Here is a 12,777-nt window from a genome sequence, read left to right as displayed (position 1 = left end):
AGTTTAAAAAATGTATCTAAAAAGTGGACTTATATGTTATTTTTCTCAAATTTTATTATTTGGGATGCACTAATTGGCCGCCCGAAGTGATTCTTTTCTCTTTTTATTTATTTATTTTTATTGTAATTTTTTCTTTTTAAGGTTGAATATTAGCAATATGTATTAATTTATACACAAAAACAAAATTGAAAACAAACAAAGACAAAATTTAGAAGTCCATTTGGCAATTAAAAGAAGAAAAAATTTCAGATCAGTATAAGGTTTAAAAAATAATTACAAATAAGTAGTAAAATTTATAAATATTAATAATTAAAATTATAAATTATTCTATAAATGTGCAATAATTTTCTTAAATTAGCTTTGATTAGTAATTTTCCTTTAAAACGGAAAAGTATTTGATGTAATGTATATGTAAGACTTGAGGTTTCGTTGAACCCAATCTCCACGCACTCCCCCACCCCCGCATCCAATACGGTGGAAGACTTCGACACGACACGCCACGCCTCGAACATAAATAGATACATAAAACCCCATAACCATTCTGTATCATCATCAGAACCCATCTCTCTTTCTCTCTAAATATGGCTTCATATTCTTCCACAGCCAAGTCCATTAAAGCATCAATAGCAATAGCAGATGCAGCCTCATGGTACTGCGCTATTGTCATAGTAACCCTCATCTTATTGAGCACCTTCAAAGACAGCTCTTTCACTGGTGAGCCTGTGAGAGGCAGCCAGTTCTTCGACCGGCCTTGCGATGAAATATATGTGGTCGGAGAAGGCGAAACCCTCCACACCATCAGCGACAAGTGCGGCGACCCTTTCATCGTCGAGCAGAATCCACATATCCATGACCCTGATGATGTTTTCCCTGGACTTGTCATCAAAATCACTCCTTCAAAGCCTAGCAAGTTTTCAAGGTAGTTAGTTATGTATACCTTTTCTTCATGTATACCTTTTTTTTTTCCCCCTATTTTAAAGATAATTTCTTGGTATGTAAAAAGCAAAGGAGATAGACAAGATTGTACTTTCAAGAAGTTCTTGATTTGTCATATATAGTGTGAAAAGTCTTTTCAATTCCAATGCTTCTATTGAGTCTAGAATCATTATTAATTCTCTGAAATGGTTGAAAGCTCTTTTTTTCTTTTCCTTTCTTCTTCTTCTGTTTTGTTTTCTTGTATAAATTCATAATTGCATACAAGTATTTTTGGGTATGTGGGAGGTGAGCAACCTAGTTTTTCTTTTTCTTCTTTTTCATAATTATTTATACAAAAAAATTGGGTAAATCTTTGGCCGGCAAATCGAGGTTTTTTATTATTTTTATTTTTATTTTTTTATGAGCGAAAGTTTATTGTTTGATTAACATTTATGGGAGTTAGTTGCCCAATCTTTGCAAAGCACAAAATGCTTGCCTTGCCACCTAGTTCAACTCCCCTTAGGGAGAATTGAACATATGGCCTCTCTAATCGTTTAGTAGAGTATGGTGACAAATTAAGTTAAGCTTAGTTGATTGTGGCCATCCTAAGCTAGGAGTTGGTGATATTTAGATTTGAGTTATACCACTTCAGTGTATAGTTTCTCCTTTTCTATTCCTTCTTACGAATTGTAAAATAAAAAAAATAAAAAAAAAATGTTTTGTCTACTCTATTTCTCCCCTACAAACTCCTCAAATGGCATGGTAAGAAAAAGACAAATTAATGACTTGCGTTCCTACACTCTATTCTCTCAAAGCTTTCCAGCCAACCTTGCTACATCATTCGAAGGATTTGTGGGGGACAAATTGTGTGGATGTTGAATAAAAAAATTGTAATTCATATGTACACATTTTTTTTTTAGGAAGTTAATTTGTAATGGGATTGTTACACTGAAGGCAATAACAAAATACAAAAATTTACTCAAAAACATGGAAAAAAATGTCACTGTTGCCCACGCCCCCTCCCTTCTAATTCACCTCCACAGAGATAACAAGGAAGAAAAGTGGGATTTCTTAGAGAAGAACAGAGCAACTAATGAAAAACAAGAAAAAACAGAGTATCATATAATCAAATTGCTAAAAATGATGAAAATATAACATTTTATTCTATTATAAGAAACAGAAAGAAGTGGATAAAAATTACGCTTTAGTTCTTAAAGTATGAGTCTTGTGTCATTTTGGTTCTTAACGTTTAAATTGTGATAATTTTATCGCTAATATATAAAAGTGTTTTAATTTGGTCCGTAATGTTTAAATTGGGTTAATTTGATCTCTAATATATAAAAAAATATTTCAATTTAGTCTCACAATCCAACCATGTTAATAGATGTAATTTAAATATGGAAGGATTAAATTGAAACACTTTTTATATATTGGAAACCAGATTGATACAATTTAAATATTGTGGACCAAATTTAAACACTTTTATATATTGATGACTAAATTGACACAATTTAAACATTACAAATCAAAATGACACCATGCTCATATTTTAGAGATTAAAAATATAATTAACCCAAAAAGTTTTTCTATTTGATAAAAATAGTCGATTCCCATATGCTAAAAAGTAAATAAAAAGAAAAAATGATTATAGAATTTAGAAATAAGTAGGAAACCAGTATGCATGGTGGTTCTTGTGGGTTGCAACAAAAAGAGAATAAAGAGCACTGTTTATACAATTCAAGTAATAGATATTGCATTCGCTCATTTTGTGCAACATAAAAAGAATAAAAGAATAAAGAGGACTGTTTATACAATTCGAGTAATAGACATTGCATTTGTTCATTGTATGCAACAAAAAAAGAATAAATAACAAGGAGCACAGTTTATACAATTCAAGTAATAGCTAAGGTTGTTAAAATCGGCATTCTAGGTAAGATCGTTGAGAGGGACTAATAGATTGGATCGTAAAATCGGATCGAGAATCATAAGATCCTATTTTTAATGCAAAATAAAATAAAAAATTATCGATAATGATAATCATTGTTACATAATTTTAAAAAGATTAAAAAAAATTGATAAATTTGATATAACGTATATTTATACTATATATTAAGCAAAAGGAAATTTTTAACCCGAAATCTTGTGGGAGATTCAATCTCCCAATCTAAATTTCCTGATTTTTTGATTTAAAAAAAAAAAAACTTAGCATTTATTAACTTCTCCCAACCCCCAAGTCTTACCCTCATAATAACACTTTAATGCATTAAGAACAAGCATAAAAAAAATTCTTTGAAATATATGAATTCCTTTAAAAGTCACAACACATATGATTATCATCCATCATAATAACACTTTAATGCATTAAGAACAAGCATAAAAAAAATTTCTTCAAAAATCCAACACATATGATTATTATCAAAATATTAAACTTTAATATAATATAATAAAAAAAAAAAGACAGTTAATTCCTTGAAAAGTCTAACACATCTATACTTCTATATTATATATTAAGCAAAAGAAGATTTTTAATTCCAAGCCTTGTGGGAATTTCAATCTCCCAATCTAAATTTCCTGATTTTTTGATTTAAAAAAAACATTAGCATTTATTAATTTCTCCCAATCCCCAAGTCTTACCCTCGTAATAACACTTTAATGCAGTAAGAACAAGCATAATTTTTTTTTTTTGAAATCCAACACATATGAATTCCTTTAAAAGTCACAATACATATGATTATTATTCCTCATAATAACACTTTAATGCATTAAGAACAAGCATAAAAAAAATTTCTTGAAAATTCCAACACATATAATTATTATCAAAATATTAAACTTTAATATAATATAATAAAAAAAAAGACAATTAATTTCTTGAAAAGTCTAGCACATAAGATTATTATTAAAATATTAAACTTTAATATAATATAAAAAAGGAAAAAAAAAAAGACATTTAAAAATCACAATTCACATATATAGATAATTGTAAATACAATCCGTGCATAGCACGGGTGATATGCTAGTTCTATGTTAACGTAAAAGGTAAATTATAAATACACCCCCTAAGGTTTACTTAAAATACATTATACCACCTATGGCTTGAAAAATTACAAATACCCCATTGTTAAAATTTTTTATTTAACAGAATTAACTAAAAAAATAAAATTCATAATTACTCTCTTATATAATAATAAAATTACTTAAATTATTAACTGAAAATATTTCTAACATCATTAAAAATTGTTAATTGACTTAATGATTTATTAATAAAATAAACGACTTGTTATGAAATTAGAAACCTCTGGATGTGGAATGTAATTTTCAAAACCACAACAGGTGATTCGTATTTTAATTAAATCTCAGGGGTGTATTTGTAATTTACCCTAACATTAAATTAGAGAAAATATTTGAAAAATGAGTTTATAGTCAAATTTTTTATATAAATATACACACACACACACATATATATATATATATATGAGAAATAAATAATAACAAAAAAATTTGGTAGGATCGAGATCGAAGTAGAAACAAGATCCACTACAGGAAATGCCACTTTTGGCGACCAAAATATTGGTCGCCAAAAGCCCCATTTTTGGTCGCCGAAACAATTAGCGACTAAAATATTTTGTCGCCAAACTAGTCGCCTATACCCTGTCAGCGATAGTATTGGCAACTAAACTATTTTTAGTCGCTGAAAGTGAACGTTTTGGCTACTAAACTCTGGTTAGTCGGCAAAGGTTATCTTTTGGCGACTAAAATATTAGTCGCCAAAAGTGAACATTTGGCTACCAAACTCTGAGTAGTCGGGAAAGGGTATATTTTTGGCGACTAAATATTTAGTCGCCAAAAGTGTTCAAATAAAATAAATTAAATTTTCAGCGACTAAAACTTTTTGTCGGGAATAAGTTTTAGTCACAACATTACTACATTTAGGGACTAAAGAATTTACCAAAAATATTATTTTTCATTTTATTAAACTTTTGGCTACTAACCATTTAGTCACTAAAAGTTCTACCTTAGGTGTGGTGACTTTTGCCGACTAAAACTGTTCGTAGCCAAAAACCTATTAAGATTCATTTCTTTACTTTTTGCCACCAAAAGTTTTCGTCGCCAAATAATACCCTTTTTTCCGTGACTAAAAAATTTAGTAGCCAATAGTTTATTTCTCTCATTCTCAAATTTTTTAGCTACTAATTATTTGGTGGCAAAAACGTTTTGGGTTATGTTTTTGCTACTAAATTATTAGTAGCCAAAACTTTTGATTACCTATTTGGCTACCAAAACATTTGGTGGCCAAATAATTTTCTGTTTTTTTTTTAAAAAAAAAAAAATTGTAAACAACCTGTATTCATTTATATTACATGTACCCTGTATAAACAATATAATCCATCAACACTAAAATATATTATCAACCATTAAAGCATTCAACATAATACATGAATAACCATGATTTAAATCCATACATAATACATGAATAACCAACGTCAATAATTTAAATTACAACCTGTAAACATAATACTTTCTATTACATTTGTAATTAATACAACAATGATACACAAACACCAGAGAAGATCAGACCAGCCACCTACAACGAGGAAGATTAGTGATTTGAAGCAGCTTAATTACGTCCTATAGCACCCAAAGCAAGAGAGATTTAGTCTTCTGTCCAGCTCTGCTCAACAATTTCACGCACCCTCCGGTTGTATTCACGCTTGTTCTCACTAAACAACAATGCTGCTTCTGAATTTGCAGGTGAGTTTGCATCTGGATCATAGAGCATTGACTGAAATGAGAAAAAGGGGAAACCTGCATTTGGGCTTGGGTTTGGGTTTGGATCACAGAGCAATGACTGCAGTGAGAAAAATGGGAAAAATAAAAAAACATCATACCTGAACTAGTGACCAGTAGCTTTGTGGAATCAAAACATTCCTAGAAGTTATATCTATTTGGTATGGTAGAGTCATGCTTGAACAATTGACAAACTGCTGAGTTTATTACATGCATTTGCCAGTTTTGCTCATTTATTTATTAGTAAAATGATTGCACAGTATGAATTTAATACACACCACGCATAAACACGTGCCCCAAGTTGTTATGTTATATCTATGAGCCTGTTAACAATTATTGAAAGGTTGGCCGCTATTTTGCCACACTAAATCCAAGGGATAGTATGCATGGAGTGGCCAACATGGGTTCAATTCTGCTACCTTATGAAAATTTGTTTAAAAAAGAAAAGTAAAAGTTCTGTTAAATAAAGTGGATAGATAGGTATGCACAAACCAATCAACTTTATTTTGCTGCTCTCAAATATTTTTGTATTTCATTCTAGATTTCTCATATTTTATATTAACTACATAGAGGAAAGTGGAAACCATAAAGAAAAAAATAAATAGCACAAGAGCCAAAGGAGATATGTTTTGTGCTAGCATACTCTAAATTGGTTGCAGGCTTGACGCCCTTTTTTATCAAAATCAACAAACCCGAGTCTGTCATACTCTACCAAAAAATTGACAGAAAAAGTTCTTTTGAATAACTCTTTTTCAAGCAAATTAACTACAACAGCTTCAGTTTACCATTTCACTAATCATTCGAAACTAGTATCTTTAAATCAAAATCAAAGGGTGATTTTTTACTACGAGCAATATCATCTGACCATTCCTAGCAATAGATATTTTTGAACCATATATACACTCCATCATACCTGGATAGATGTCAGTATAGCAGCTATATCATATATTGGACTCCACTGATTTTGTAGAATATCCAGACAAATACTTCCATCTGCATAAACTGGTCCAAGCACAAAACAATAGTATGAGCAACTAGCATAGGCATATATCTTAGTGACATTATGTTTCACCACATAAGAGAGGAAATCAAATATCAAGGAGCAATGAAAAGACACAAAGAAAGCAGGATTCTGTGCAACAAGCTCCAGTGGATATGGCACGAAGTGTAATAGAAGCATGCAAACTAATAAACCCCAAAAAAGCAATAGAAACTTATAAAGACAAGTAGAAAGCAATGTTGGCAGTCCTAAGAGGAGTAAACAGTATTGAAGTTAATATTAGTGGCAGAGCATGACTTCTGAGGATGCAGTGGCAGAAACTTATACTTTCCATAACACAACACAATAATCTGCTACCCTCTCAATCAAGAAAGCAAAAGGATTTAATTACTTATGACAAATAGATTTTACGTGGAGCCTTCTATAAACATATCCATTACCTTCCCACTTCTCAACTTCAAGCACTTAAAGCAAACCAGGCTCAACAACCGCTTTAGTTCGCTCACATAGGAAGGATGATATACTGGAATTGGTAATTCTATATACCTAAAGTGACCTGAAAGGTAAAAAAATGAACAAAACTTTAGCAATACTTCAATGTATCTAGCGGTCATGACCATTCAAACTTCTCAGTGTAATCAGAAAATAAAAAGGATTAAAACATGAAAAATACCTTCGCATGTCCCGGGTTCCGCAACACCACATGATTCACATTTTCCAGATTCAAGCGGCAAACTAAGGAACGGATTTGAAAGTTGACTAGCATGGCTTATAGGGAAATCACTATTGGATGATGTGCACTAACAAAAAAATAAATAAAAGGAATCATACCAACTTATTCAACCAGAATGGTCACAAGATCCAAAGTTGCACTTTATCAAATGCCAATTGTAGGACAATTTGTTCGGAAGGAGGTTTACATCCATCACAAGATCTAAAATAAGTCTCGAACAATATTAGGACTCAAATCTTCTAGGGCCCAGTTTTTTTTTTTAAGAATTTTTAAAACTATAAATGAAAAAACACATCTGAGAACTATTTTAGTTTCCAAAAAAAAGACAACAATTTTCAATTTCAAAATCTGAAGAAAAAATATTATTTTCAAAACAATTTTTCATTCCCTATCCCCTGCGTACCTCCTCCCTCCACTCACTGAACATTTTTTCTTAATCTCATTTTATATTTTTAAAAACATATGTATGTTGTACCAAATATTGTTTTTTATTTTGTTTTATGCAAAAACAAAAACATTATCAATTACCTTGCCATGTATCTTCTGGACTCTATTTACATTATGGTAAGACTTTGTCTATGAGCATTAAGACTCTATTTACTGAATTATTACCTTGCCATGAATGTCGTTAGTCATTTGAGCATTAAGACTCTATTTACATTATCAATTATAACTCATTTCTCAATGATTAATTCAACAATTATGTTGATAGAATATATATAAAACCATCTAAATAATAGAAAACACCTATGACAACCTTACAGAAAATAAACCTACTTTGCTATCCACATCTCTATGGTTATCAATCATTTCATCCTTTGTTATTAATCTTTCTAATTTTCTCACTTTACAGCAACAACTAACATCTATCCGATCCGAGTTTGGATAGAAAACAAATTAATACAGTTATTACATAACATAGGTTTAACTAACATAGGTTTTTGCATAGAGAAAAAAGAAAAAGAAAAAAACAGTGCCTAGTAGCCTCATTGGGAGCTTAGCTGGTTTCTTGTTCTTCATCATCTAGGAATTGAAAGAAAAATGAGCATATTCTCAATGGTAGTGTAAAGAAAGAACAGAGGAAAGCTTAGCACCTAATTGCATACCAAACATAATAATGAAATGAAGATGTGAACTTGTTCATCTCCTCCAACCTTCTCTTCATTTTTTAGTACATTAGTATTGCTTTTGTTTTGCCTTAAGTGGTGATTACATAGTAGATGTGGCTCAATTATTACGCTACTGAAATTTGAGACTAGTGTTAAAATTTCTTCCCATAACATCTTACACCAAGTTCTTCCCATAAAATGTCTTAACATAACATCTTCAATTGTCCTATATTTGTTAGTTATTTCATCTTTATTATTTTGAAAACAGTACACATCGCAGTGTAGTCAAAAGATTCACCAATTTGAGCTGTAAATTTCTAGTTAATGCCAGCTACACCATCTAACAACATACCTCTCCAGCATAATGGCAAATACCAAAAGCTCCACCTCTTTCTCCTTTAAAGCAAGGATTACCACTCAAGTGTTGCTTAAGCTTATTAGCAAAGGTCAAATCAGTGGCCTTGGGGAAATTTGAATCTTCATCCAACAAAGATATTAGCCCTATAGGTTTCTGCAAAATGCATAGCAGTGAAGCCATTAACACACAATCTACCACACATGAAGGAGTGAATTTAAATATGAAAACCTATAATTAGGTTTCATATAACATGGTATGATCAAAAAGATGAGAACTTGGTGTATAATTATGCTTAGGAAGCAATATATTCAATCTTTTATTTTCTTTACAACTTCAGTTTATAAGAAACAATATTACAATAAGAACATGGTTTGAATTATGCATGAAAGGCTAACAAAAATAGTCAGAGACCTAGGACGACCTATGTGGTATGGAATCATATGTATATGAAATATAGTCCAATGCTCACATAGATCAGCACAAGGAACTCTAAAAAACTCGACAATAAACATTTGAGTGTGTGTGCGTGTGTGTGTTTGTGTTAAAAACAGAACTACCTTCTCAAAGAGATCCAAACACTCTTGGTTGTCTTCAAAATCTACTTTTGTCCAATCAATTCCATCTAATTCATACTCCTAAAAACAAAATAAACAAGTTGCAACATTAATATACTGAGACATTCAGTTGTCCTCATCCAAACACTGTTGATAACAGATGCAATTAAATTGGAACCTTGATTTATTAAGGTCATTAATCACAAATGCAAATGAAAGACAGGGGAAAAGAAATTAAGGAAAACCTGAACAGATGCAAATGAACTACAAATAATAATAATAACAATAATTGACTAACCATGAAAGAGATTATACAAAGCAATTCAAAATAACTATACCAATGCCATGACCCATGAGCATAACAATTCAGCGAAGTAAATACATTTCAAAATAATGCAAATAACCATGGAGGCATAGCAACATAATGACAATCATAAATGCAAAAAATCCAAGAATATATGGAAACCTAAAAGCAGACTCTAAAAACATTAATTAAAACAAAAGACCAAGTTTGAAGCCATGCTCTCTCTCTCTCTCTCAATTAATCTATAACTAAGCTTGTTTAGTGTCCCAAATATTTGACATGATCTAATGGACTGACTCTAGTCTGGAATTGCTTTGTAAAGTTGATTTGCAATTAAGATGAATTCTTCTTTGAGGCATTTCATCAACACCCTGTCCACCAAGGTTATTATATAAGAGCAACACAGTAGATATATATATATACCTGTCCACCAAGGGATAATGGTCCATGTAACACAGGTGCAATGGAAAGGAAAGAAATAATATGTCAGGTAGTTCAAGTTAAAGCACTCCAAGGACCTCCATTTCAGAGCCAAAGCACTCAAACTCCCAAAACTGTTTACAATTTTAGTGAAGTTTATACCTATTAATCACGAATTGAATGTTGACTAATCATATTCTATAACGAATATACTTGAGAAATAAAGAAATAAAATTTCAAATCCAAATCGATTCATGTAGTAGTTTTCCCAAATTCAAAAGAAGAACAAACTCACAAAATTAGGCATAATCATCACTTGAATGAATCATTCACAGCAGTTTCTTGTGAGAAGAGTAAAGCTGAAGCAAACGCATACAAAAGTTAACAACAACATCAGTTTCTTGAGCCTCTAGGTAGATAATTTGTCCGTCCACCCAGTCAACAGCAAATTTAAGTAGCAAATAGACAACTGCAGACTAAACCGTAGGTTGGGATCAGCATACATTTATGAATCCTTTCGATTTTGACATTATATAGTTTATTAAGGTCCCATGCAACTCACATTAAAGTTGAAGAATATTAAAATGTTACAGGCAGAAGTTTGCAGTTAATTATCATTGAGTTCACCAAAAGTACAAGGGAAAAGTATAAAATAAAACAAAACAGAAGATTCTAACATGGAACAGGTAGCAAGGCACAGAGATCAAGTTTCTTCATAATATAAGGAAAAACTCTACATCTGGTATTTTCCAGATCTAGACTGCACACAAATCAGGGGCAAATACCTAGCCTCGAGCATGATATGCAGTGGTAGAGAGGGCAGGGCAGAAGGCACCACAAATTTGAGTCCTCAAAACCAAGTTTGCAATGCTTCAAAATTCAAGCTATGGTAGAGCAATACCTCAATCTAAAACTGAAATAACCCTGTAAAACTCAACATAATCAAATGCCACTTTACTCTACAATTAAGAAACAAGCAAACCCACAAATAAAATACCTTCTTCATTCGAGTGTTGACCTCGGATTTCTGAGCTTTGTTGTAGACACGCCTCTTCTCTGCTTGACGAGCTCTCTTCGCAGCCGAATCGGCCTTCTTATTTGGAGCAGCCTCGCAAATAATCGAGTGACAAGTCGGCCTCACAACAGGGCTCATCGAAATCAAACCTGAAAATATTACCATAAAACAATTTTTTAAAACTATTTAAGAACAAGGGTTTTGTGATTTGAGCTGAGAAAAGGCAAATGCAGAGAAATGGGTTTTTGAGTAGTACCTGTGGAGAAGACATTGTGAGAAGTGGTGGAAGAGAAGCTTAGAGACCTGAGTGATGAAGTGGGTTTGGGGTGAGTAGAAGAATAAGGGTAATTGAGGGATAGGGTAATTGACGAAGCTGCTCCGACGCCGCTCGCCGTCGATCGCGATAGAGAGAGAGAGAGAGAGAGAGAGAGAGAGAGAGAGAGAGAGAGAGAGGGGTGGGTAAGTAGAGATTGGGGATTTTTGGGTTTGAGATTAGGGATTTTTTTGGCGGGAATGGGAAAAAGAGGAGGGGGGCTAGGGAGCGGGAATGGAAAAAAAAAGAGGAGGAATAAAATTTTATTTTTATTTTTTTAGTCACAAATAAAATTTAAATAATAAAATAATGTCGTTTATTTTTTTTTATTTTTTTTTGCTGCGGGGGTTCACATCATCAAAAAATTTTATTTTTTGTTAAAATATATATTTTTTTGTAGTTAATAAATTTTGTTAAAAAAATTCCTTTTTTTTTAGTTACTAAGATTGCAAATTTATTTGTTTCATTTTTATTTTAATGAAAAAAAATATTATTATTTTTTATTTGGTAGAAGTAGGGATAATATTTTAATGAAAAATATTTTTCACTAAAATAAAAGTTAATTTTCTGTAGTCAATGAAAAATATTTTTCTGAGGCCTATTTTTTTTGGTTACTAAAAATCATGAACTAATTTTTTGTGGTAAAGGAAAGGGAGCGGCAGTAGTAGTGAAGATGGTGGATAAGAGATGATGGTGGTGGTGATGGGGATGGCGAAAGAGATTAGTGGTGAAGTTGTGGTAGTGGTAGTGTAAATGGAGTGGCAGGGGTGAAAGAGAGGTAATGGTAGTAGTAGTGGTAGTGGTGGTAGTGGAGTGGTGGTGATGATAGTAGTAATAGTAGTTGTAGAGGTGAAGTGGCGATAGTGGAAGTAGTGGTGGGGGTGGAATGATAGAGAGAAGAGAGATGAATGAGAGAGACAGAGAGAGATGAGAGATGAGCGAGAGAGATAAAGAGAAGAGAGATGAGCGAAAGAGACAGAGAGAGAAAAGATATGAGAGAAGAGATAGATGAGTGAGAGAGAGAGACAGATAGACAGACAGACAGAAAGAGAAGAGTGATGAGTGAGAGAGAGAAAGAGAAGAGAGAAAGAAAGATGAAAAAATGAATGAAAAGATATAGACAAAGAGAGAGAGAGAGAGAGAGAGAGAGAGAGAGAGCGAAAAGAGATAGACGAGAGAGAGACAGAGAGAGATGAGTGAAAGACAGAGAGAGATGAGCGAGAGAGATAAAGAGAAGACAGACAGAGAGAGATGGGAGATGAGAGATGAGA

The 12,777-nt window shown here is 32.2% G+C and overlaps 1 protein-coding gene and 1 long non-coding RNA gene across 3 annotated transcripts; one reads left to right on the top strand and one right to left on the bottom strand.

The window, feature by feature from the left end:
• The first annotated feature begins 581 nt into the window (after positions 1-581).
• On the top strand, positions 582-923 carry LOC114318494 (uncharacterized). The gene has a single exon (XM_028265399.2). It carries the CDS (start codon positions 582-584, stop codon positions 921-923), a length of 342 nt encoding a protein of 113 aa, XP_028121200.1.
• Positions 924-5,297: 4,374 nt separating this feature from the next.
• Positions 5,298-9,593, bottom strand: LOC114318475 (uncharacterized). 2 transcript variants are annotated; one of them, XR_014336799.1, is made up of 5 exons: positions 9,458-9,593; positions 8,895-9,053; positions 7,374-7,500; positions 6,614-6,702; positions 5,298-5,761 (listed from the first exon to the last, which is right to left on the bottom strand). It is a non-coding gene; the product is annotated as an uncharacterized LOC114318475 (long non-coding RNA). The 2 variants fall into 2 exon arrangements; XR_014336798.1 differs by lacking the exon at positions 7,374-7,500.
• Positions 9,594-12,777: the final 3,184 nt, after the last annotated feature.

The sequence above is a fragment of the Camellia sinensis genome, chromosome 1, assembly GCF_055761805.1.
Source record: "Camellia sinensis isolate YWXY chromosome 1, ASM5576180v1, whole genome shotgun sequence".
Lineage (NCBI taxonomy): Eukaryota > Viridiplantae > Streptophyta > Magnoliopsida > Ericales > Theaceae > Camellia > Camellia sinensis.
The sequence above is the reverse complement of the archived record's forward strand: the minus strand, read 5'-3'. Positions and strand labels throughout refer to the sequence as shown.